Raw genomic sequence first — 26,425 nt, forward strand, 5'->3', positions numbered from 1 at the left:
AACCTATTGCAATAAAACGGCAATTTCATACTTTAACCCCTAATATTACAAAGTCAGTTTGTTATAAACATGCAAGAGTAGATAGATGTTGTTGTTAGTATATAAGTATTGCGCCCCGACTTTATTTGCGACTTTTTATAAATATGGTGGTTTCCACTCTTTGGATATGGCGGAAAGATAGCGCCGTGCCCTGTTCTTTGTTAAAAAATTGACAAAGTTACAAATACTTCTATTTCAACAGCACTACTACTGTACTTGAAATCAAAATAGTGCTTATTTTTTAAACGCATCTTTTCGTTTATTGCTATTGTTGTCACGTATGCCTTAGTAACCAACTGATAGGCGCCAGGCATATTTACTTTACTCTTCAAAAACATCTGCACTAGTCAGAGCTATATGAGCTTAGACTGTAGTTACGCGTGTATGTTTATGATAAATAAATATTAGACAATATAACATACGTTGCTCTGATCCCAAATTAACTAAATCACTGTTATGAAAATCGGAAACAACAACAATACTTCACGGTACCATAAACACCCAGGTCCGAGAAAATATAGAAAAGTTAATTTCTTTATTGACCCGACCGGGAATCGAACCCGGGACCACAGAGATAGCGACACCATGGAAACCGGTGTGCAAGCCACTCGACCCGGAAGGTCGTGAAAATGACGTAATGGATGTTACGTTCACACATTACGTCACCTTTTTTTTTTGCGTGGGGAAATCCTCCGAGGATACCTCTCCGCTGCGGGGGGACTTCTACCGGCTAAAACCCCACGGTGGCCTTCTCAGGTGCTCTAGTGGGAAGGATCCGGGATCGACTTTGCGCACCGGAATCCCTCCAGCACCTAGGAGGAGCTACGTCCTCCCCCTCCTCTCCTCGTCCTCCTCGCGGCTGCCTAACTTACTGGCGAATGGAACCTCCGATCGCCCGCAGCCGCGAAGGTACGCCGCCGCCGAGCGGGATCGGCCCTCTCCCGATCACGCTCGGCGACCTCCTTCTGAAGCATCACCGCTTCACAGAAGGAGACCACTGCCTCATAGGACTCTTGATCCGCCAACATAGCCGCTACTATGCCTGGCGGAGAGAGATCTCGCGCGATCCGGGCAACCAGGATGTTCCGCTCGGAGGCCCATGCGGGGCACTCCTCCAGCGTATGCTGGGCGGAATCCTGGTCCCTCCCACAGTGGTGGCACTGCGTCGTCGACTCGCGTCCGATCCGATTCAGATACTCACCGAAGCATTCGTGCCCGGTGAGTATCTGTGTCAGTCGGAACGTGGTGACGCACTTCCGCTGGCTCAACCAGACTTCGAGGTTGGGCAGGATCGCGCCGACGACGGCGCGCTGGCGCGAGATCCACGGCTGTTCCAGCCTCTCGCGCCACTTCTCGAGCGCCCGTCGGCGCTTCTGCCACCGCACTTCCGGCGGAGCAGCTTTCTCCACCTGGCGGAGGCGCGCGTAAATACGCACACATTACGTCACCTAGCCCAAGGGGAACAATTGTGGCATTTCATAGCGTCGATCTTATTATTTTTCAACGAACTTTTCTGCATTTAAGAGCGGTTACATACGGCGGCTTTTAACAGCGAAGTAAACGCGATGCAGTCGCTAATCGTCTACGTTTGCACACGCGCGAGTTAAGTCCAATGAACCTAAGGATGTATGCTTTGTCAATCTTAATTCTTCTAATGACTAGACTCTTTCCGAACTACTTAGTTAAATAGGAATTTAGTACAAGACAAGTTGTGGTACAAGGTGACAATTAATTAATATTATTCTGAGCTGTTACTTAGCTGCTTGTTAATAAAGTTTATTTTTAACACTTCTCGCCGTTTCCGTTACTTATCTGGAGCAGCCTGTGGTTTTCTATAGTTGAATACTGCGTCACGGGCACCGATATCATTATCATCCCGGGTCACCAGTCAACGTGCATTTCTACGCTTCAATAGAGAAGACCTACGCGGAACAAATAAATTTGATAATGCGGTCACGTCGGTCGAGACCCAGCTACATTCAACTAGCCGGAACACTAGACTTCAGAGATATTCCACCTGCCCAGAGAGCACATGGGACTAGCTGTGAGACTGTGATCAAATCTGTTCACTATCCTCTCAGTTCTCCTCTATAATCCTCTTTGATAGATATACGTGTGTTTTGTATTACTTCATATCGACTATTACGTTTTAATACACCAATAGGTATTTTGTGCTATTACGTATCTAATATACGAGTAGTACTATTGTGTGATTAAATTTCACTCTTATTATATCATATTAAATGTTTCTGTACTTTCCGTATTTATAATAAAAAGGATTAACCGAGGGCATTAACCGAGTTGTAGTTAAAATCATTCCTACATTCAAAGGTGATGCTGCACAGCTACCCTTATTTTTAAAGAAGTGTCAATATGTTTTAAAAAATTATATGGGAAATGAGGCTCAGAACCGATATCTTTTTCACGTAGTCACTAGTCGCTTAGCAGGGGAAGCCGCGAAATTAGTGTGGGAACGGGATCAAATTTATACATGGGAAGAGTTAAAAACACTCTTATGCCAACATTTCGGAGATCCGAGAACAGAGGAATGTGTGTAACTTATAAACATAAGTAGAAGTGGTAGAATTGTCAAAATGTTATTGGCAATAATTAGATTTTATTGTGGTGGCAACATATTATGATTCGCTCTCTTCCAATTTGGCTGTACTAGATGCTGGTGTCTCTTACTTATTAATTCTATAAAATACAGTTCAGTGCCCAATTTTATGCTTGCATTTTGATTTCTACATTGGGCAAATATGAATGATACTGTGACCGCCATAATTAACAGGTGTGAGTAATGTTGACAAATGAAATATGTCACAAAGCCTATCAAATTAAGCCTAATATAAAAGCCTATTCAATTAACTAATGCTCAAAACGTTCCTTTCCAGAAAGTTAATACAGATCTTTTATATATTGAGAGCAAATATTACTTAACAATCGTAGACGCACTTAGCAAACTTGCTCAAGCTATTTATATTCCAAATGCAAGTACCCCAGAAGCCGTTCGTGCATTGATAAAATATTTTAGTATGTACGGAATACCTAGAAAAATAAATTCATATTCAGGAGCAAAGTTTAACAATGAGTTAATTAAAGAACTTATGGCCATACACAAAATATCTTTTCACATAAGTACTCCAAACAATCCGAAATCATTGGGTGTAGTTGAGAAGTTTCACAGTACAATTATCGAAATGTACGGATTGGCTAGATATCCCAAAAGCGATCAAGACGCAGCGTCTGTGATGACTTATGTAGGAATAGGATATAATAATGCTGTACATTCAGCCACTGAATTAACTCCTTTTGAAATAGCTTTTGGTCAACCAGATGTATATTCGATATGGATAGGGAGCGTAATGTCATATAGAAGTTATTACAGGATCATAGAAAGTGCTCGAAGTTTTATACGAACATGTCTCAGAGAAATTATTGAGGATGCTAAATTAAATAGAGTTATTTCACTTTAATAATTTTAGAACTATTTACTGCATAATACAAGAAGTAGAAACTATTGCATTCAGTGAAATACTAACATTGTATCGGTCTATCATAAACAGCAGTACTGTATTATTTCAAATTTATATAGAAAATCACACTCGATTATTCTACCCAGTTACCATGAATAATTTGAAATAATATCTGTCGAATTCTGGCTACTCTACTCACCAAAGGATATCAAGATAAAAGAAAACTGCGATAACGAAATACACAAACAGATCCTGTAAGGACCTATCTAGTAACTCCGAAATACAATTGCGAGACATTACTAGGAAACATCTCTATTGGTTTCTCTATAAATACATCGACAGTATGAATTTCCATGCCATATGTCAACCTGCCTGAAATGAACCTGGAAATCAAGAAGGACAACAAACAGCTGGATTATTGTAGAGATGATTTTAGTGACGTCAAATACATTTTAAACATCGCAAAATTTGGTACCGATCAATCTGGTAGTGGTAGTGCCGTAACTTTTGATTTTAACCTTGTGGATTTTATTTCTATATGTAATATTAATAACATTAATTTTATTCTTTACTTACAGATTATTTTTGTCGAAGAAATTAAAGCGAAATCATCCGAAATCTTCTACGTCATCTTCAGATAATTTTGCTCTTGGGGAGGGAAGAGTTAAATCCAATGAACCTAAGGATATATGCTTCGTCAATCCTAATTCTTTTACCGACTAGACTCTTCTCGAACTGCTTAGTTCACTAGTAATTTAGTATAAGTACTTATATTTTTTGACGATTAATTAATATTATTCTGAGTTGTTACTCTGACGGTAGTTAATAAAATTTATTTTTAACACTTCTCGCCGTTTCCGTTACGTATCTCGTTGTTGCTACCCCTCACCCTTCGTACTAACGAAGTAGACATTTTGCGCATGATGGCATAGAAATCATCCAAGCCAGCACCCGCAAACGTGTCAGGTGCGCTACAGAAACGGGGTAGCTTCAACAAGGCCCTGAAGGTATTATTATTTATACTGGACCAGCAAGGCGCCGTACGATCTCAGCGTAAAGTTGAATCATAGAGCACATGTGCTCTGGCAGTATGCTCTAAAGAGTGTGAGCTCCACTCCAGTGGTAGACCTTGAGATCTATGAGCCAACATATTGACTAGAACCGACAACGCCCTGCGCTCCCTCTCTATGTCTCCCTCATCCTTAGGTCTACTGTCACAATATGACCCAAGTACCTAAACTGTACAACACGCCACAAAGGTACCCCATTTAAAAGTATTAGTAGTACATAGGCTGGTTCTTTAGTATTACCCTTAAACAGCAAGAACTCACTCTTTTTCTCGTTGTACTTTAAACCGTGTTGCGCAGCATAGGCCCCGCAATGACCTATATGTCGCCGTATGCCACTGATTGAAGGGCAGAGCAACACCATATCGTGGGCATAACTAATGTTATTAACGCTTGTGTTGTCAATACGGCATCCGACATGCATACGGCTCAGCTCCCCAATCAGGTTATTAACAAACAAATTAAAAAGTCTAGGCGAGGTTAATCCCTCTTGCCTAACGCCACTACTCATCAGATTGAGCATTTGCCCATTTTACCGAATTCTTTTGATTACTATACATTCTTTCGATTACTATAATGTTTTTGTTACATTTGTTTACAAGAAAATGAACCTGCTTAAAATCAATCAATCTGCCAAGCTTAATCATGAAGGAATTTAATCTAAGGTGAAGAACGACGGTTGAGCTGCTTTTTAGGCTTGTATTCTGTTTTTTGATGATGAATAAATTATTCCAGCGCCTCTTAATCCGCTCTTTACGTAATGTCATGACGCTAATATCAGCATCGATTAATGAGGAAGCTGATGCGAAAGGGGATATTTCAAGTTTTAGGTTTTCGCGATTGTTATACACAGAAAATGAAACTATTTTTCCGGATTTAAATCGCGTATATTTGTTTTTTCAAACAAACCAACGTTTCGAGCCCTTCAAAGGTCCCATGATCACGGTTAACTGTTAAATATTTCAATTTATGCAGATTATCCGCTGATATGGATGCGGACTCTGATATTCGCAACAACCCAGAACCAAACACCGTGACCTATAAATTAAATAGAATTGAACGACCTCCATAGAAAGGTCTGGGTGCCGATATCCTGTTGATTAACGCAGTCATTATTATTTATTACCTCTTAGTATAATTTTTTTATTATTTTCAAAGATACAATTTTAAATAATACTGCAGCTGTGATAGAAGGCAAATAGTATAGTTGTCTAGGAAATGTAAAGTAGTAACTAAATAGATATGCAATTATTGTGGCTAGCTATTTACGTTCGCATTAGACACACTCTTGCGCAGCGTCGTCGATATAGATTGCTCAAAATTTTTCTAATTTGATATGGTTCTTGATTTTTTCCGGTCATGGTTTTATTAAAATTTTCAGTAGTTTTATGGGCTTCTTTCATTCGCCTATATCAGTGCTACCTAATATTATTATTATTTATTATTATTCGTTAGCCCATTATGTCCCACTGCTGGGCAAAGGTTTCCCCCAAAATCCTCCATTTCTCCCTGCCTTTGACGATCTCTCACCACCTTCTCACAAACCCATCAAGGTCGTCCCGCCAACGCCTTCTCGGCCGTCCACCCCGTCTCTTTCCATCCTCGGGCACCCAAGCAGTGACGACGTTCGCCCACCTCACAGGTTGCATCCGGCTAACGTGGCCTGCCCAACTCCACTTGAGCCTGGCTGTTTTGCTCCCCACATCAGCAATACCAGTCATCGAACGCAGCATTGTATTGCGTACTCGGTCAATACATTTGAAGCCCAGAATGCTGCGTTCTATCGCCCTCTGGCAGATCTTGAGTTTAGACCACTGGAACTCAGTCAGCGACCATGTCTGTGCGCTGTAGGTTAAGATGGGCAGGATGCACAAATGACATATGGAGATTACTCTTCAAGTACTTCTTTAAGGACCAGTAGCTCTTCCAAGCGTTCTCTATGCGACGACCGATTTCCTTATCATGCCTGTTTTCAAAGCTTGCTAACTGGCCCAGATAGATATACTCATCGACATACTGGATTGCCTGCCTTTCATAGGGTTAGACATTATTTGTGTTTTGGAACGGTTTATCTGAAGTCCAACCTCAAGACCCGCCATGCTCAGCTCTTGGAGCATCTGTTGCAGTTCCTGTGACGTTGGGGCAAAAAGAAGTATGTCATCCGCAAAGCGTAAATTCGTTAGGCGTTTGCCACCGACGACAATTCCCTTTGTACCCCAAGAACTTCCTAGGGTTTTTAAAACTTCTTCACTCTAGTAAATAATATGGGTGAGAGCGGATCACCCTGCTTGACACCTTTTTGAATGTTAAATGATGGGCCTAATATTATAATATTATTTAATATATATGTGTTATTTAACAAAGTACGACCTAATTTAACATTTCGTAGCCAGTATGCCATTTTTAATAATCTCAGTACAGAGTACTAAAAAAACCGACCTCAAAAGTACGTAAAATTACGTCTATTTGCTAAGTTTCATTGAAATATCCCCTAGTTCGCCACTATACAGGACTTGATACTAGAGATAATAAAAATAGGTTCTCACTACGACACTACTCAAAGTATATCGAGAGAAAAACGCCTTGAATTGGAGAAATAGCAAAATCAACTAAATAATTGCTAAAAGTAATTGCTCCTAAATTAAAGTTAGGCGCTATTTATAAAAATGAATCTTCATGCGTGAACAGCCACTCTTTGAGGTGGATGATTTTCTTCAAAATGAAATGGAACCACCATGGAAATACCCCCTTTCCAACAAAAAAGAATCATGAAAATCGGTTCACAAATACCGGAGTTATTGCGTAACATACTTAAAAATAAAATAAAAATAAAATAAAAAAGAACATACAGTCGAATTGAGAACCTCCTCCTTTTTTAAAGTCGGTTAAAAATAGGTTTCATGTCTTTATACAAAACATTAATATTGAGTTAACTCACTACATTTAAATGTAGGCACACACACTAAGCTTAGCTGCAGGAATGCTACAGTATAAAGTCATAGTGTGACGTCTACACTACTTTGTACAGGGCTGACTCAATAAAACAACGTAAGTTCGATGTTAACTTACCTATGCATCTTTATTATTTGTACATCATATGCATTATTGTTCCAAAATGTATAGTATCCCATAACAACAGTTCTACATGGCGTTATAAAAGATTCAACGTCTTAAAATTTATAATATCCAAAATAAATAGTATACTAAAAGCAACAGCAAACCTACATCTCATTCATTATTAAATATTTTACCCATTTCATATTCAGTTTAAAAAAACATGGCTGCCAATCACGTTTCTAATATTTGTTTTGAAAAATGCATAGCACTGGTTAAGTTTTATAGTACTTGAATTTATATTTAAGCAGTAATCTACTGGATACCGTCGTAAAGTGCGTTAATTGGCAAGATCTCAAGAGAGTATCTAATGAACTCCTCTACCCTTCAGAAAGGTTCTATAATTCACGAACAGTTAACGATCAGAAACTGTTAATGACATTCTATGATTAAATGTAAACTGAAATATCCAATGGGAGATCTTTGTTCTTTATCAACACTAAGCTCTTCACTAAATACATAATACAATAGAAAGATACTTATTTGAATTGAAAATTTTGGTTATATATTTGTCACACAATTCACAGAGTAAACTTTAATTGATCATAGGAAATGAAATAATTTTTTTCCGACCTAAACCGCGCATATTTATTTCTTCAAACAAACTAACGTTTCGGGCTCTTTTACAGGTCCCACGATCTCGGCTGACTGAGATGGTAAAGTCATCAACTAGTTATGTCTAATACATAGGGCGCACTATAAGTTTCAGGAACTGGCCACTTACATAAACAATATTTAAAAAGTAATTACAACATTTGAAAATGGAATTCTTTGGCTGTAGAATACAGTTTGTTGTTGTTGTTCAAAACAGAAACAGACAGGCATGTGACATACCATGAGATTCGGGCATCTTTAGGCATGGGCATGAGTCAAATACAATCAATACTTCACAAACATTTGACATAATTGCCTCCGTGGCCGAACGGTTACCATGCCGGACTGCCACACAGAGGTCCCAGGTTCGATTCCCGGGCCGGGAGAAATAGTTGTATGGCCTACAATTATTTCTCTCGTGAGTTTGGGTGTAATTTGTGGTTGTCTATGTGTGTGTCCATGGCACCCGCGACACAGGGTTTCCCTAGTGCGGGGCTATGTTGAGTGTGTGCGTTATTTATTATTTATTATTTATTTATTTATTATTTGGGTGTCAAAAAGCTGTGCTCTCGATGGATCCCACACAATTTGACTAAGGCTCAAAAAACGGATCGCGTAACTTGGTGCAATGCCGTGCTTACCAGATTCAATGAAGGGGCGTCAAATTTAGTGTGAGACATAGTAACAGGTGACGAAATATGGATTTATAGTTACGATCCCAAAACAAAGCAGCAATCGAGCGTATGGGTCTTTCAAGATGAGCCGAAACCAATTAAAGTGGCGCGCGTGCAATGTGCCTCTAAGTGGATGATTGCTTCTTTTTTTAATAAAACTGGACACGTGGCTACTGTTGCTTTGGAGAAATATTGTACCGTGTATAGTAATTCGTGCACGATCATTTGTTTGCTGGAAGGGGTGTTTGTTTGGAAGTTATTGACAAATTCCGTAAAAATAACCGTAAATGCCGTATCATCTTGCACCACGATAATGCCAGTTCTCACATGGCCAGATAGACAAATGAATTTTTGGAGGTGAACAACGACGACCTTATGAGCCATCCCGCGTACAATACCGACCTGGCACACGGTAAAAACAGATTACTTAGAAAAAGACAAAATTATTTTTATGAAGACAAATTTATTAAATCCAACAAAACGATCCTCTCCCTATAGACGCTAGATAATAATTACTTGATAATAGTAAAAAAAACGTCTCAAAAGTGTATTTTAGTTATAAGAGAGAAATATTTAATCCAAGAGCAAATTAATTTACTTCAAGTCACAAAGCCACTCTAGATTCAACAAAATTTTTGTTGGTATTAGAAATGTCCGATTTTGATTAGAAAAAAAAGAATGAAAAATTGAGAGGTACTTAATTATTTGACTGAAGATTTATGTTTTATAATATCAAAAAGCGTGAATTTACAGGGTTATGAACCCAACAGTATGTCTCACTGGCGTGAAAGCACACAGTTTAGTGTCAAACCTTAAAATAACAGAAATAGGACGGAATCTTCTCAAATACTTGAGTACCGTTCAGTGCCATATACATATACCATATACGTATATGCTACAGCGGCAGAAAGCACTAACAATTTTAAGTATATGAGATGACTTTATACTATTGAAGTTAACAAAACGAAAGAGCGTTTCAGAGTACAACTAGTGCCATCTAGCAGTGGCGTGATGGAACTAATTGCATGTTAAAGTTGTGCTTGTTACAAGTGTAGTTTGATTTCATGCTGAAACCAAATTTCTTAAATTATGACTTCAAATAACACCCTAACAAACTAGAGATACTACGTATTTTTTCTTTGGATAAAAGACTGTTTATGATTTTTATGATTACAAGCACAAGTAAAAGTAATCGTTACCGCGTGCGCCTTCGGCGACATGTCACGACAACATTGACTATGAAAACGCAACGAAATGTTGCTTTATGAATATACTCTAGAATTTAGAATATTAATCTGAATAGCAAACTATTTCTTTTTTGTTTAAGAATATATTTTCTTAAAATACACCCAAGAAATTTTGAATTCATTTAAGATTATTTAAATTTGATGTAAGAGGTAAAAATATTCTTGATGTAAGGTAATGTCCAATTAATTGATTAGAAATGAAATAAAATCTTGAAGTGAACGTATTTGTCTAAAAGTTAGAATAAAGTTACGAGTAAAATTGTATAAGAAAAAGATAGCAGTATTTTTGTAATGACAATATTTTATTACTTTTAATAAATATTTTTTCAGAATTAGCAAATATTTTGTGAAATTGCTCTTTCTTATTAGTAGAAATCCTTTTTTCTGTGCATCTTGTGACTTTTATTTATTTCCAAAAATTAAGAACCAGTTACGCGGTCAACGATTTTCATCACCTGAAGAGGCTGTCGAAGAGTATGAAAAATATGTTTCAGAGTTTGTCACGGAGGAGTGGCAAAAATGTTTTCAAAATTGGTTCATTCGTATGAAAAAGTGCAAAAACGCTAACTAAAAATATTTTGAAAAACATTAAATTCATTTCTGACCATTTATAGTATTTTTTCATTCCGGAAACTTATAGTGCGCCCCACATATTAATGCAAACCACCCTTTTTTTTACGAACCCTTATTTAATTTTTTTAAAGAAACATTCCAATTTACGCTACAAGTGTTTTACAAAATTATTTTATTTTAAGAATATAATCATTTAATTAAATTTAATTTTATTATTAAGTAATAATGTTAATTAGCATAAATGAAAACATATTAATTAGTACTGCAGTTTTATGTCTGCTTGGAATTTTTCATCAGAGGAAATACTGGACTAAATATTTACAATGCTTTCAAAATTTACGAGTCCATGGGCATTGTTCTTTATTACTTGACATGATCGAGGCGTGACGAGAGGAGCGACCGAAGTTGTTTGGGCATACTTATATAAATGGCACACAATATCTCGGTCGTTCCGAGTACTTCAACTGATACGCTTAAAATTCGAAATTAGTAAAAAAAATTCTACAGGTCGTGACGAAACCCAAATTTTAAATTTAGCCCTGTCATAATTAAGGACAAAAGTCGCCATGTTAAGTTTATGAGAAACGACCCATCAGGAGAGATAGAGGTTAAATGCGCACATATTTTTTTATTAAAAAACAAAATTCAATTCTACGTTTCACTCGGAAATGCGGAAATGCACTGAAATGAAAAAAAAAACATGACAAAGACTGCTCAGCTGTGCTTCGATATTAGGGAATTGACATTCCAACATTTGGTGCGTTAAAGAAAGGAAAGTCTATTTCAAAAATAATATTAGTCAATCGAGAATGCAGTTTGCATATTTGTGCATTTATATAAAATTTACAGAGATAAAATTGAAATTTTAATTTAGTTTGCGTGCCCGTACGAATTATGTAAAAAATTTGATTATTTATAATTGCATGGATATTCGCACAAAGGCTGACGTAATCGTAGAATGTCATCGGAAAACCTTTGTGAGCTAAGATGAAGCCTTCGTAACGAGGCAAATGACTTGGCGGAAATTAAAGTCCTTTTCAAGAGAGTTAGTAATTGTCATGATGAACACAGGAAAATTGTCTAGCTATCTATAGAGATATATGAGAACACCACAAGCGAACAGACAAGAAAGTAGACAGTGATAGTTCCGATATGAGATTTGTAGACGAGTTAGTTGCCTGACTAATTACTAACATAGACTGTCTTTTTAGAAGATGAATTAAAACGACAGCACATTGCCCAAAAGTGTCGCCCGCTACAAAGCAGGTAGGTGATTGCAGTAGATAAATATTACATCGACTTTAGACTGAATGTTGATTACGCTCCTGCAATAAATCGTCGAACTCTATCATTTGAATCGTCATAGGCTCATTATTCATACATGCACCAGATTTAGATCTATGTCTATTAAAAATACAAATAGGAGACATGTTTTTAAGTTTTTCATTTTATTATTTTTATTTATTTTTTTAATTATTACAAAAACATTAACACGGATTTACTTTACACTCTTAAACATAAACGGAGCTGTAGAAGTGTTGCAATTCAATATAAATAATCAAATTCGCCTTTCCTTATTAAAATTTATATATATAAAAATTGATCTCGATACTAGTCGACCAGCTGTCAAAATAAGAATAAAGAAGACAATAACGCAATTAGTAATCATTGGAACGTAATATTCACAATTCCGACATTTTTGGCAAATTTTTTCACAATCTATCGATAATATTGTCGACAACAACTACATGAATATTTAAAATTTTATGAACACTTTCAATTGTCATTTTACTTCATCTTCAAAAAAACAGACTATAGTTGCCAAATTACAACAGCTTCAAAAGGTATTACCTGTTTGAATCCGCGTCGATATCTTGCGTTCATATAGCAGTAGATGATAGGGTTGTAGCATGAGTGTGACATGGCCAACCAGTGACTAGCGAACCACACATACGGCATGCCAGGCCAGGAACTCCAAGCCTCGTCGCTTTCGTGAGAAATCCACAACACCTAAGTAGTTAAAAGAAAATCAGTTTCCTTTTAATTATACATTTTACACCAAATGCAACACAGAAGATTAAACAGCTTTCTGCTTTTCGTTGGGGAAAACGAAAGTAATTTACCTAACAAATTTGGCACTGGTTTGATAGCAGCCTAAACCACAATTTACAGAAGTGCTTACGTAAAGAATAGGCTTATTAGACTCATTCCATTCGCAGTAAAACGGAGCAATTTTAAGTAAACATAATCTATACGCACTCGACTATAGCGGCTGTTTCCTATTCAACCATTATTGACATATATTTCTCATTGAATCGCATGGTTTTTAATCAAAGTCACGATAATAATTAATACAATAAATAACTCAATAATAATAATAACATACTCAACATAGCCCTGCCTTATGGAAACCCTGTGTCGCGGGTGCCATGGGCACACATAGACAACCACAAGTTACACCCAAAATCGTAACGTAGTAATGGTTTCTAAATACGCCCTATATGTGGTTATGACAGCTTTCTTATTTGTTATATTTTTTGCTTTTTTAAGGCATATACAAACTTGTTGATTCTCGACTACGGTAATATACTGGTGAAATTATAGGCACATGGGACTTGACAACTTATATTCTCAGGGTAACAGTCGCAGTGGCAGTGACACTAAGATCGTTTAAATTTAAAGCTCTAAGTGGCACTACAACTGCTATCGGCAGGCGTGCCTCTTACCCCTAGGCGCACGACTTGGTCGTCCCGTCACTTAATATCATATAGACCAAAGTGTCACCCTTGACGTGCTCTTGATTATACGATTATTACTAGTTCTGACTATTGTTTTTCTTGTATATATACATATTTTGAGTAAACAATTTTTCTTACAATAAAAACGTTGAGTGGCAGCCAGCAAATGATGAAGACGCCCACCACCATCACCATCATTTTTATCATCTGTGGAATAATAAACTCAGAAATTAAGAGACTGTTGTTATGTAAACTAAACACTTAAATTATTTACGTGTGTTTGTATGATTTTGTAGTATACGAGGTAAGGTATGAGGCGAATAAGATCGTGATTTAAGCACCCGGTGGCGGTGATTGTGCCGGAGACAGCGGTTACCATGAAAATTACTATTGGGCATTCTGACGCCCTAGGTAGCTGACACAATTTATGTGGCCAGTTGTTTTCGCCAAACAGGCCGGATAATGGACGTTTATTCGCTTGTATTCACGTGAACAGTGTTGTGTTATTTTCACTTTTTGGTATACTGTTTAATCTAAATTGATAACATGTACTCCTATTGTTGGACTTTACTTGCCTTTCTTTTAGAGTTATGCATTCTTGAATCCCGCGCAGTTTGTGCCTCGCCTGGAGGCCGGCCTCCCCAAACCACGTAAGCGATTCGCGCATAAGTGCAAACTAGCGCGCTCAATGGCAATGCGAACTGCAGCGCTAAAAGCGCATATGTATATTGCCCACTCTGCTCTGGCGTTGCCCACTTCTCCGAGCAAATATCCCTATCAAATGTTAGAAAATACACAATCAGAGGTTAGTAAGGTAATTCAGTCCAAGTTCAGATGAAGTAATATACTTACGCTTCACAAAGAATGTGCCATTGTGTGGGCCTTTGAAGTTGAGAAACTATAGGAATAGGTGCAGCGGTGGCAAGTGCACCGCCCCACACAACAGCAACGACGAGCTTGGCAGCGGCCTTGCCGAGGCGGGGCTGCAGCGGGCGCATGATTGCCATGTACCGGTCAATGGAAATTGCAAGCAGCGTGTACGCTGATACAAACACCGATACCGCTTGTGAGTAGTTCACCACCTTGCACATCACGACACCGAAAGGCCAATAATGCAACACTAACGCCGGCACAAATGAGAAGGGCACACATAGTAACGTCATGAAAATGTCGCCCACTGCCAAGTTCACTATAAAGTAATTTGTTACTGTCTTCATACGCGGCGAACTATTCACTACGAAACACACCATCCCGTTGCCAAGGAGAGCAACGATAAACACGGCACTGTACATAAAATATATACACATTTGGAATAGCGGTGAGCTAATAAATTTCTCAGATGATGACTCAAATACACAAGCCAATTCATGTTGAATGTGTGAGAAGTTGTAGTGTGATTCGTTGATTGCGCTGGTTGCATTGTAGAAGCAGTCGGGTGTGGCGCACAGGGACTGCGTGACATCGTCAGCATCAGTCGTCGACTCGGTGGCGTAGATCATTCCGGCATTCTACATACTCTTTACATTATCCGTCATTTATTCTAACCTGAAACAATACAAAATCCATTTTCATATCATTCATTATCATTTCAATTTTAGAAATCTTTTAAGTATTCAAAGACACTCAGTAGCAGCAGAGCTCCTTGTGAAAGTGTTCGTCCAGGCAAGTACTGCCACCTTACCTATTTCTGAGCATTACTGCGTTGTGGTTTTGAAGGGTAAGGGTGCTGGTGAAATTACTGGCACATTGGACTTGTCAATTTATGTCTTCGGATGACGGGCAGGTGCAGTGCCCCTTAAATCCTTTCGACTATGTTCTGAATGGCACTGCAACTGCTATGACAGGCGTGTCGCTTACTACCTGGCGCACCTTCTTCATCCCGGTACTTGGCATTATAAAAAAAAACGCTTTAAGCCAAAAACAAATTTGGTGATTCTCATCAGGTGGTAATTTAACAGCAATGAATAAGAACAAAGTATTTGGAAATATGTCTAAGAGCCAGCATCGTTGACTAAGATCGAAACATTCACCTTGGAGAACATCCAACTCAAAATGTATAATATATCTGATAAGAGTGACACATTTTCAAATCAGGCCAAATTATTTATTTTTTTCGGATACACAAGTCATACAGGCTTTACAAGAATGAATTTTGTACCACTGTGATCCGACTTGCGGTGTACAAAGTTTTCATAGTTTGTATATAATTTTCATACAATAATTTATCAATACAGTATACTCATGCAGGCCAAACAATAATAAAATATAACAATAATATATTTAACAAGTTTGTCCAATAAAAATTATAGAAATATAACACATGAAATGGAAATTTTATAAGAAATCTTCAATGTAGAATGTCACATCATTCAACTAATTAAATAATAATTTCTTAATTCTGTAGAATTATCACAATTTCTAATTTCACGTGATAGTTTATTGTAGACTTTTGTAGTCGTTACAATTACACTCTTTACAAATAGAGCTGATTTACATGGTCTAGTGGATCAGTGGATCAGAACGGCGCACCCGTGTGACGAATTGCAATAAATTAAGATGACGCTTTACGAATAGTGAAATTTCAAATATATGTGAGGATGGTGAAGTTTACATTTTGATATTTCTAAGGTATGGTTGACAACTATCTCTATTTTCTATCCGTACGTATATTGTTGCTTTTTTGCAGTTGCACAGACACTGAAATTTCGACATAGTAAAAACAGTAATTACAATTTCCAATGCTATTACTTTCTGTTCTTGCTTAATCCCTGTAGGGAAATCTATGACCTAGTGGCAGCGTGCCTCATTTGCAGTCGTTTAAAAAGTTTTTTAGGTAGTGAACGTCGTAACGATCCATTTGAAATAAACTTTAGTTCCGCGTAAATCAATAATTTGAAAGTTTTTTGTTATGCCTGATGGCAGTTATGAGATACAAGAGAATCGACAGGTACTTCGAAAATGTATTGTAGAATGTTGTTTTGAATTACCAAATACAAAGACACGACGCAAGCATATAGAAATATTCGTGTGGTCCGCTGGTTCGTTCCGTGGCTTAGTTGGTATAGCGTCTGGCACGGTATGCAAGAAGACGTCGGTTCGAATCCGACCGGATCGAAGGAATTTTTTCTGAGTGTTCGATGTTTGTATTAATAATTATATCAAACTAGTGGAGTAATTTCACAAAAAATAATTGAATATCAATACAATAAAAATTTAATTAATACAGTGAATAGCGACATCTCTCGCCAGGACTGGTAGCTGTAAAGGTACTAACTGGGTAATAAATCTGATAAATGATAAAAGTGATGAATTACATCTATTTGGCAAGTTTTATTGAAATCAGGTAGCGGCAAGTGAGCACGATACCGGATTTATCCTCTAGTTTTCTACCCTTAGAGGTGGAATATTTTTTTCAAATTTAAATGGGACCAATATTGAGGTAACCTCTTTGTAACAAAAAGAGAATCTATCTGAATATCTAACTGGGTGATAAAACTTTCATAGATGGCGCTACGACTAAAAAGTCATTGAAAAAACCAAATACAAAGAACAACGCAAGCACATAGAAAAATTCGTGAGGTCCGCTGGTTCGTTCTGTGGCTTAGTTGGTATAGCGTCTGGCACGGGAAGCTAGAAGACGTCGGTTCGAATCCGGCCGGATCAAAGGAATTTTTTCTGAGTGTTCGATCTTTGTATTAATAATTGTATAAATATCATTTTTAAACTTTTTGCTGTATGTTCCCAAGTCGCAACCTTTATATTCATACATATACAAAACTGTTTTTATCATTATTTGGAAACAGTATGGTACAGTTGAGTCCCAATAATTCAAGAGGAGTGGTAATCGAGATGCAAGATAGCGTAGTCGGGAATTTAGTACCTATTGGTACACCAGATGTCGCGACGAATACCAACTAGCTATTTTTGTGTTATTATTATTTCCTTAATGGCGGCCACTAGGCTAATTTGTTTTACTTACTGCGCCTGTCACCCTGAGATACAAATTGACAAGTCCCATGTTCGTGTAATTTCATCAGCACCCTTCAAAACCGAGACACAGTAATGCTCACGTTACTGCTTGGCAGCAGAAACAGATAAGGTGGCAGTACTTCCCTGGACTAACTCTTACACAAGGAACTCTACTGCTACTTGGATCATCACGACCCAGGTCCTCTACTTAAAATAAACTTTTGGATCACTATAAACCACTTGTATAGGTAGGTAAGTAGTACATAGAATGCAACACCAATTAAGTGGTTTGATCGCTAACACTTTGATTTTTGATTTGACCTCAAAATGTAAACAGGTATAATATTGGCTAGTTAACCATCGATGAATGTAAGTAAATCAACGAAAGTAAATCAACATAAAAATATTTTTTTTATAAAATTCAAAATTATATTAAAAAAGTATTTTTATGTTTATTTAATAATTTATTGTACAGTAAATCGGAAAATAAAAATAAAAGGTACTCCTTATTTCTAAAAGAAGTACAGGCAGTCAATACCTTTCTTCCTGCATACTAAAATACAGGACAAAATAATTACAATAACAGCTTTACGTGCACAACAAAACAGAATTAAATTATATAATAAAATAATAATATAAAAAACAATACCAAAAATACTACTACAGACTATACAAATATTTAGATAAATGCATATTTCATATTGTAATATCTATAAAATGGATGGAACAGAGAATAAATAGTGCTTTTTGACCCTCATTTTAAAGAATGCTTAGGATTTACTATTGTGAACTGTAATGGGAAGTGCGTTCCAAAGTCTGACCGCATGAGAAGTAAAGGAGTGACAATAAAAACCGGAATTGAATGATGAAAACGATAACTGGGACCTAACGAGAGAGCGAATATTATTTATTACGTCAATATTAAGCTTTAATAAAAGTTTGATAATAATATGAATCAAAAGTTTATATTTGTGACATATGAGAACCAAAATAGACGTGGTATAGCTTAGATTACTGTAATTTTATATACACTGTAACACATTATAAATTCTCGAAACATCAGTACATCATCTCTAATGATGTTAATTATACTCTTAAGGTCGAAATTGTAAAGTAATTTCAACTTATTATGACATAGATATTGTATTAGATTAGTTTGTACTTTATCGCAACTTCGCTTTTAATTGTTGAGCAAAGTATGTTCAGAAACAACATAATAAACATTATCCCTTTCAAGTCTAAAGCAATTACACTTAAAGTCAAACTTGAAAATACTTCAAGCAAACGTTGCTAATAAGTCATCGAACACGTAAACTATATAAATATAGCTGATGCTATAACCAAATTGGTATTTTTGTTTTCATAATAATGAATTTGGTTATCAAATCGTCGCCTTAACATGAAAACTCCGCATACGCATTGTTACATAATTTGTTTTTACTGACTTTGTTCTTAACGATTACACATGGGGGAAACGAGTTTTTGAGTGGATACCAAGCCTCGCCAGACGTAGCGCTGGACGCTCTCGGGCTAGATGGAGTGGCGATTTGCGAAAGGCTGCTGAAAGCAAATGGATGTGACAAGCTACAGACCGGGTGAAATGGCACACATTGGGAGAAGCCTATGATGATGATGAAACTTATAAATATCTTCCTTCAATTTGTTTTTATCATATCAAGTGACGGGACGATCAAATCGTGTGCCTGATGGTAAGCGATACGCCTATCCATCAGAGCTTTACATCGCAAAGATCTGAGGGGCGCTGCAAATGCGCCAAATAGGTAAAGTACTTCCCCGGGCGAACTCTTTTACAAGGACTTTAACAAGGAATTTCTACTGCTAGTAAATATATTATTAATGTAATATAGAATCTGAAAGAGGTATAATTTAACTAATTAAAATAGTAACTACAATAGTATATTACAGCACATTTTTAACTTCGTCCTGAAAAACATTAAATGACAAATTTCTGAATGAGACGTCTAGGATGACAGACTTTACACTAAAAACGAATTTATTTCTATTTCACTTAATTTTAACTTAAACTTAATTATACTTACTTAATTTTAATTTAACTGCCTCCTTGGCCGAACGATTACCATACCGGACTGCCACGCAGAGGTCCCCGGGTTCGATTCCCGGGCCGGGAGAAATATTTGTATAGCCTACATTTATTTCTCTCGTGAGTTTGGGTGTAATTTGTGGTTGTCTATGTCTGTGTCCATGGCACCCGCGACACAGGGTTTCCCTAGTGTGGGGCTATGTTGAGTGTGTGCGTTATTATATTATTATATTATATAATTTAAGTGAAACAACTTATTAGAAAAATATAAAACCTAGTTATACCTTTTTAACTGCCTTAGTTGCCGAATGATTACCATACTGGTTTGCCACGCAGAGGTCCCGGGTTCAATTCCCGGGCGGGGGAAAAATATTTGTATGGCCTACACTTTTTTCTCTCCTAAGTTTAAGTGTAATTTGTGGTTATCTATGTGGGTGTCCATGTCACCCGCGATACAGGGTTTCCCTAGTGCGGGGCTTAATGATTTTTAGATAAATATTAACGTTCCTGCTTACTTTATTTCGTACTGTAAAAATCATTACCGTTTTTTAGCAGCAGTAGAGATCCTCGAGAAAGAATTCGTCCAGAGACGTACTGCAACATTGCCTATTTCTGCCGCCATGCAGTAAAGTGAGCAGTACCACGTTTCGGTTTTGAAGCATAAAGGGTGCTGGTGAAATTACAGGGACATGAGACTTGTCAACATTATATTATATTGTCTCAGGGTGTCGGGCGCAGTGGCAGTCAAATCTTTGCGATTTAAAGAGCTGAACGGCTCTGCAACTGTTGTGAACAGGCGTGTCGCTTACCATCAGGCGCACGACCTGTTCGTCCCATTACTTGGTATCATTAAAAAAAATGAAAAATAATGTCGAAAAACTTTTATTTCATTACTTTGAGCTGGTTTTGATTCAGCAAAGAAAACTTGCTTTTTAAAATAAGAAAACTGGAAAGAAGAGTTAACTTTCTAGACTAATTAACTTTCTAGTCAATTCGTCTGGTTAAATTCCTACTTCACAAATCGTTAAAGTCGTATTCATGATAAAATCCAGTCGATAAAACAAATATTGAATGTAGCACTTCTGCTCCGGGCGTCCAATTTGTTCTTTGATGAACGTTAAAGCGGTAAATAAATAGAAAAATTTCAAAAGAACAAATTGAATGTCCTCGTTGCTGTCGTCCAAGCAAAGTTTTCTAGCCGAGAATTACATTTTTTTTTATGTAAGCCCTTAATCGGAGCAAAAAGTTATAATTCATAAATATATTCATTTTTTTATTTTTAATTGGTGAAAAAAAAAACCGTTTTAAAGTTTTGCAAAAGATAGCACTTATCCTAAAAAGTTGTGATAGCCTAATAACTGGTAACTGGGCGATAGCCGTGTGGCGGCCGCGCGAAATCTTTCTCCTCGTGTAACTGGGCGCTAAGGTCCCTGAAAGTGTTACATTTTATTACGAAAAAAAAAAAAACGTCGAGCTTTTTATGGGTCTAAATAAGTGACAACATGTACGGGTATATGATTCGTCGGCTTTGGCCGCTAGATATGCTTCAGTTGTGTCCAAACTATCTTCCTCATAAAGTTGTTAATTTTAAAATCGGCCACCAATCTAGAAAGCCATATAACTGACTACGAATACGAGTAGGAACAAAATCAAAACTAAGTACCATAAAAAAATCAGTACCTTCAAACAATTTTTTTTGCCAATACTATTTACCTTTTACCAACTGAACAACGTGGTTAAGGAAATATATATAGAAATAGAAAGACGTTAACAAACTTGATACTCATCAAAGTCGAAGACTGTTGATTGCCATTTATACAGAAGAGTACTTGGCACGCACTTTCTGAAGCATTTTGTTGGCGAAGGAGGCAGAAAAGTAAATAATATTATGATAATCACAATTCCCAAAATAGCAATAAATGATATATTATAATAAATAAAGCGTCCAGGGAAAGAATTTTATTTTATTTTATTTTATTTACCTGCCTTCGTGGCCGAACGGTTACCATGCTGGACTGCCACCCCGAGGTCCCGGGTTCGATTCCCGGGTAGGGAAAAATATTTGTATGGCCTACATTTCTTTCTCTCGTGAGGATGTAATTTGTGGTTGTCTGCTTTGTGTGTGTCCATGGCACCCGCGATATAGATTATCCCTAGTGCGGGGCTACGAGTGTGTGCGTTATTAAAAAAAATTAAAAAAAGAATGCTCGGCGACAGTGACAACTTGAGGAAAATTTTAGAAAAAAATAATTTTAAGTGTTAATAAAGTCAATGCTGAAAAAAATATGTGTAACCGTAAGTAATCCATTTTAACAAAAAGAAACCATTTATAATCATCTTATTTAACTTTTCTACCGTTTAGTCACGATGATTTTCCTAAATGTAAAAAGTAAAATCGTTGCCTAAAAGCTGATTTTTTTCAGGGGTAATAATAAAAGCTTCGAAAAGTAAATTGAAAATCAGCTTATTCAAATTATGAATATTACTGCGTTATTTATGCTAAGCTAACGAACGTTTTACTGCAAATAAAAATACGGAAACAACCGAATGTAATACCAAAATTTCTAAAAAATCTTGCTGACGTAATACTACTCTACAAAACATTTATTTTTTTCAAAAACTATTGTTAGCCACTTTTATCATAAATTATCTATTATAAATTTAAAAGCGACCTTATTTTATAAACTTTGGGGCTTAAACTATTCCCTCATACGGAAATTCTATCAAGATTGATAACATAGGACATACATCAGTAAGTCAGTATGTTTTTTGGGAAGTTTAATATATTATTCGGAAGTATAGTTTTTATTCAAACAATTGTGATTTGAACAAGTTTTTAATTGTCTGCTAAAAATGATTAATTTTGTTGAAAAATACTGTTTATTTTCAGTAACTTATTTTTCGAAAATTCTGAATGTATAATGTCGAAGCCTTTATTATTTCTCATTTTCCAGAACATTAAACCTTATTTAGTTTTTTCTAATTTCTGTTAAAAACGCTCACGTTTAACGAAATGGAGCTATTAACGTAAAACATGTTTTTAGGTTAGTTTCATCATCCTTTCCCTGGTATATTCAAATACAATTTGTGGTCGTTACCACTGTGACGGTGTGATCTCCTTACACCGTCATCTCACCTCTTTGTATCGCCTCTCTCCGCTTGTATCCTATCATTTTTTATTTTACATGTATTTAAATTTTAAATTTGAATTGTTCCATCTTCCTTAACTCTCTCATTTTGTTTTTGTACCACGGTCACTCCCAGCTCGACCGCCACAACAGTCGAAGCTGTTCCAAATTCCATCGCTAATAATCGCTAACTCTGGTCCTTTACTACGTTTGTAATCATTTAATAAGTTAAATCATGTGTAATAATTTATAAGTCTACAGCCTTCGTGTACCTAAATCTGTAATTCAGTTACTCGGCCCATTTAGGGGTAGGTGCCTTAATAATAAGTGTAAAGAGTGTTTTATACTGTTGTACGTGTTTTTTTTACATTTACCTTTTTATTGTTACAGCCCTTTCTTTAAACTTTACTTCTTTAATAAATTTTGTGGACCGGAAGTTTCCCATTTCATTGCCGTGAACCTGTTCACGGCTAGTTAGGGTTACAACCCTTTTCACCACATTCTTATTTTGAACTCATGAACCAGCGCAGCGGCAGCGGTATAAGAGGTCAGAATGGCCTGTAAGAAATCCATCCAGCCGGCAATTTCATAATTTCAAAGAAATTTGTTAAGTATTACATAACTTGCTTAAGTCTTGTATGCCGTTACCACCTGTGTACAGGGTTGCCATTTCTCCCTTATTTCAGTTTACACCGCGTATTTCTTTCATAAATTTGAATGTTCCGCCATGACAGGCCACATTCCGTATTTTAGTAAACAGAGACAAGCAACGTGTTCCCCACAATTTTGCATTTTTAACAAAACTGGCTCAGATTATTTCGTCAAAAGGTTATTTTTGCACTGAATCTGAAATGAAATGATGTCGTAACAAGTTATGTTGCATGTCACGAAATATAGTTTTAAATCTAAGTAAAATGAAATTTAACTAATAACGAAACGAATTTTTCGACACACTTGCATATAAATAGTATGCTCATCTCAGCTTTGCAGCGTACGCGATTTAAAAAAAATGAAAGCTTTCAGACGTCGAAACAGCTAGATTAGTTTACTTCAGCTACTTTTACAATTTGATGACATACGGCATTTTGCTTTGGGGTAATATAAAAAGTGACGACGATATTGATAAAAATCGTTGTTCTGCGGAAACGTGCGGTTAGGGCAATTTACAATCTGGGCCCCGAAGTGTCTTTGAGAGATAAGTTTAAAGAGATTAATATTCTTACATTAACATCACAGTAGATTTATAAAAATGTTATTTATGTTAAGAAAAATGTTATTTTTTTATGAAAAATAGCGACAAACATACCATTAATACGAGGAATAAAAATAAAGTGGTTGTTCTTGACAGTCGCCTTCATAGAGTCTCAGATTCATTTACGGGGCAATGTATACGCTTCTATAGGAAGATTTCGATTGGTATTCAAAATTTGCTATTTACGAGTTACTATAGTGAAACAAAAACTTACTAAAGGTTATTGTATAGTAAGCTGTATAGCTTCTGCGTGCTTGCATGACAAAAATCCGTGGCACTGACCCGTTTAGCTCTTTCACGTATTCTCCATCTAAGATGTTTAAATTAAATATTTTAATGATAAATGTATTCCAATGCATATTTACAAAAATCAACCCCTACAAACTCTTGCTTTCTTCTCAGGGGAATCTGCCTTACGAATGACCAGTATAGTTCAAACAATATCACGATTTCAAGTGTAATTTGCTTGCCTATGAAATAAAGATTATTTGACTTTCACTATAATTGCATGCAGGCTAACGTGACTACAATGCTCCAAATAAAATCCTCGGGCCTTTTTTCTCCCTATTACACGACCATGGCTGTAATGAAGAGAAAAAAGGCCGGAGGGTTTTAATTGAGACATTATTAACCTGCATGCAATCATAGTCAAAGTCAAATAGTCTTTATTTCATTGGTAAACAAATTACAGTTGAAATCGTCATGCTGATTAAACTCTGCTGCTCATTCTTTATTTACCGCCCTTAATATACAACGTACTATTATTTGTCCCGGGCAAAAAAGAGTAATCCCCTATTTTGTAATGTTTATGATCGTTTGTCTCTCGAGACAGAAAAATAAAGTAAGCAACACTACCAGTGTCACCAGTATCACTATTAATGTGTATCACCAATCTAACCTGTATATTACATGTGTTTTTTATGATACTAAGTGACGAAACGAATAAGTGTGCGTGGTGGTAAGCGACACGCATGTCCAAAGCTTTAATCGCAAACATTGACAAGTCCCATGTGCCTGTAATTTTACCAGCACCCTTGACCTTCAAAACCGGAACGCAGTAAAGCTCACAGTACTGTTTGGCGGCAGAAGGAGATAAGGTGGCAGAAATTCCCTGGATGAACACTTTCAAAAGGAGCTGTACTGCTACTTATTATAACATTACACGTTACGTTAACGTTAGGTTTTAGAATAATCTGACAAACACTTACGTAGTAATATAGCGGAGTAAGCAATAGATGAGAAACAATCTTAAATTGGTAAAAATACTCTTCTCATAATAATACATGGACAACCCATACGGTTTGTAGACAGGCGATGGAAGCACTCCCAACGCTCAACGCCAGTCTATCTCGAAAATTAATTAAACTTAAAAGGCTAGAGTTTCGCACTCTGACTGCCGCCCTAATGGGTCATGGTCCGTACAATAAACACCTTTTTAATTTAGGTATCACAGACAGCCCTCTATGCAGAGCATGCATGGAGGGGGAGGAAACGGCTGCGCACATTCTACTACAGTACTCCGGCATGGCCAACTACAGGGCGAAGTACCTTGGAGTGCCGAGGTCGCTCCCCGAAATCTTTAGCAATCCGAGGAGGTTGCTGAGATTCCTGCAGGAGCTTGAGTGGGACGAGTAGAACCCTGCACCCACCACACGAAAAATAAGCGCCTTGACGTCGAGTTGCGGACACCAGCCCGTTACACCAAGTTGGTAAAAATACGCGGGTAATCTTCCGCTTATTTATAATATTTTTTTACGAATTTTAATGTATTTGTTTGTTCAAGTTGTTTGATGTGAACATCAAACATTGCAACTCTGTTCGAAGCAAGCTCATTAACGTAGATTGGCCTTAATAATGTACCAGTGGATTAAGCGTTGATGGAACTGTTGATCTGTTTTATCTTCAACATCATTTTCAACTATACCCAGTGTAGCACTCTACCTTTGATACCGTAGGCATCTTCGCAAGTGCACAAATGATCTACTCATCTCCACTCTATTCCTATCATAAAAAAAGCACTGTTTTTAGGCTAGGATATTACCCGTTTTGACGGGTCCTGTTGCTACTACGCCGCGCTAGCGAACGGTCGCTTTTGACGCGATATCACCGTAGCAGTTATCGTATGTCATAATTTACGTAATCATTTGTGCAAATCTACATTTTTATCAAACGTTTTCGTTTTCAAATTATTTTCCCACATTTGGCGGTAAATAATTCTCATTTTCATACTTTACGCAAGTTAAAGCGATCATTTTGTGATATTGTCTCTTGTAACATCAATCTTTGGATTAATTGACAATCATCGTCAATTCATTCCGTTCAATAATTCAACATAGAACACACATCTCCGAATTAAATACGCCATTCAACAACGGCATAGTTGATGTAATCTTAATTTCAGAATCTTGGCTTAAACCTTCTCTTCCATCCCCCCCTTTTTTCACTCAATGGATATAAATTATATCGTAACGATAGAGTTGGGATTGGTGGTG

General features: G+C 36.9%; 1 protein-coding gene across 1 annotated transcript in view; it reads right to left on the reverse strand.

The window, feature by feature from the left end:
• The window catches only part of LOC113231763 (RYamide receptor-like), a 91,767-nt gene that overhangs the window by 13,095 nt on the left and 52,247 nt on the right, over positions 1 to 26,425 (reverse strand). Inside the window, exons 2-5 of the mRNA XM_026466281.1 lie at positions 14,375 to 15,067; positions 14,098 to 14,296; positions 13,661 to 13,729; positions 12,636 to 12,794 (exon numbers count right to left, since the gene is read on the reverse strand). Coding sequence (XP_026322066.1) covers positions 12,636 to 12,794; positions 13,661 to 13,729; positions 14,098 to 14,296; positions 14,375 to 15,021 — 1,074 coding nt within the window. The 5' untranslated portion in view covers positions 15,022 to 15,067. The remainder of the gene's footprint in view (positions 1 to 12,635; positions 12,795 to 13,660; positions 13,730 to 14,097; positions 14,297 to 14,374; positions 15,068 to 26,425) is intronic.

Source organism: Hyposmocoma kahamanoa, unplaced genomic scaffold, assembly GCF_003589595.1.
Source record: "Hyposmocoma kahamanoa isolate Upper Pololo Valley unplaced genomic scaffold, ASM358959v1 66, whole genome shotgun sequence".
NCBI lineage: Eukaryota > Metazoa > Arthropoda > Insecta > Lepidoptera > Cosmopterigidae > Hyposmocoma > Hyposmocoma kahamanoa.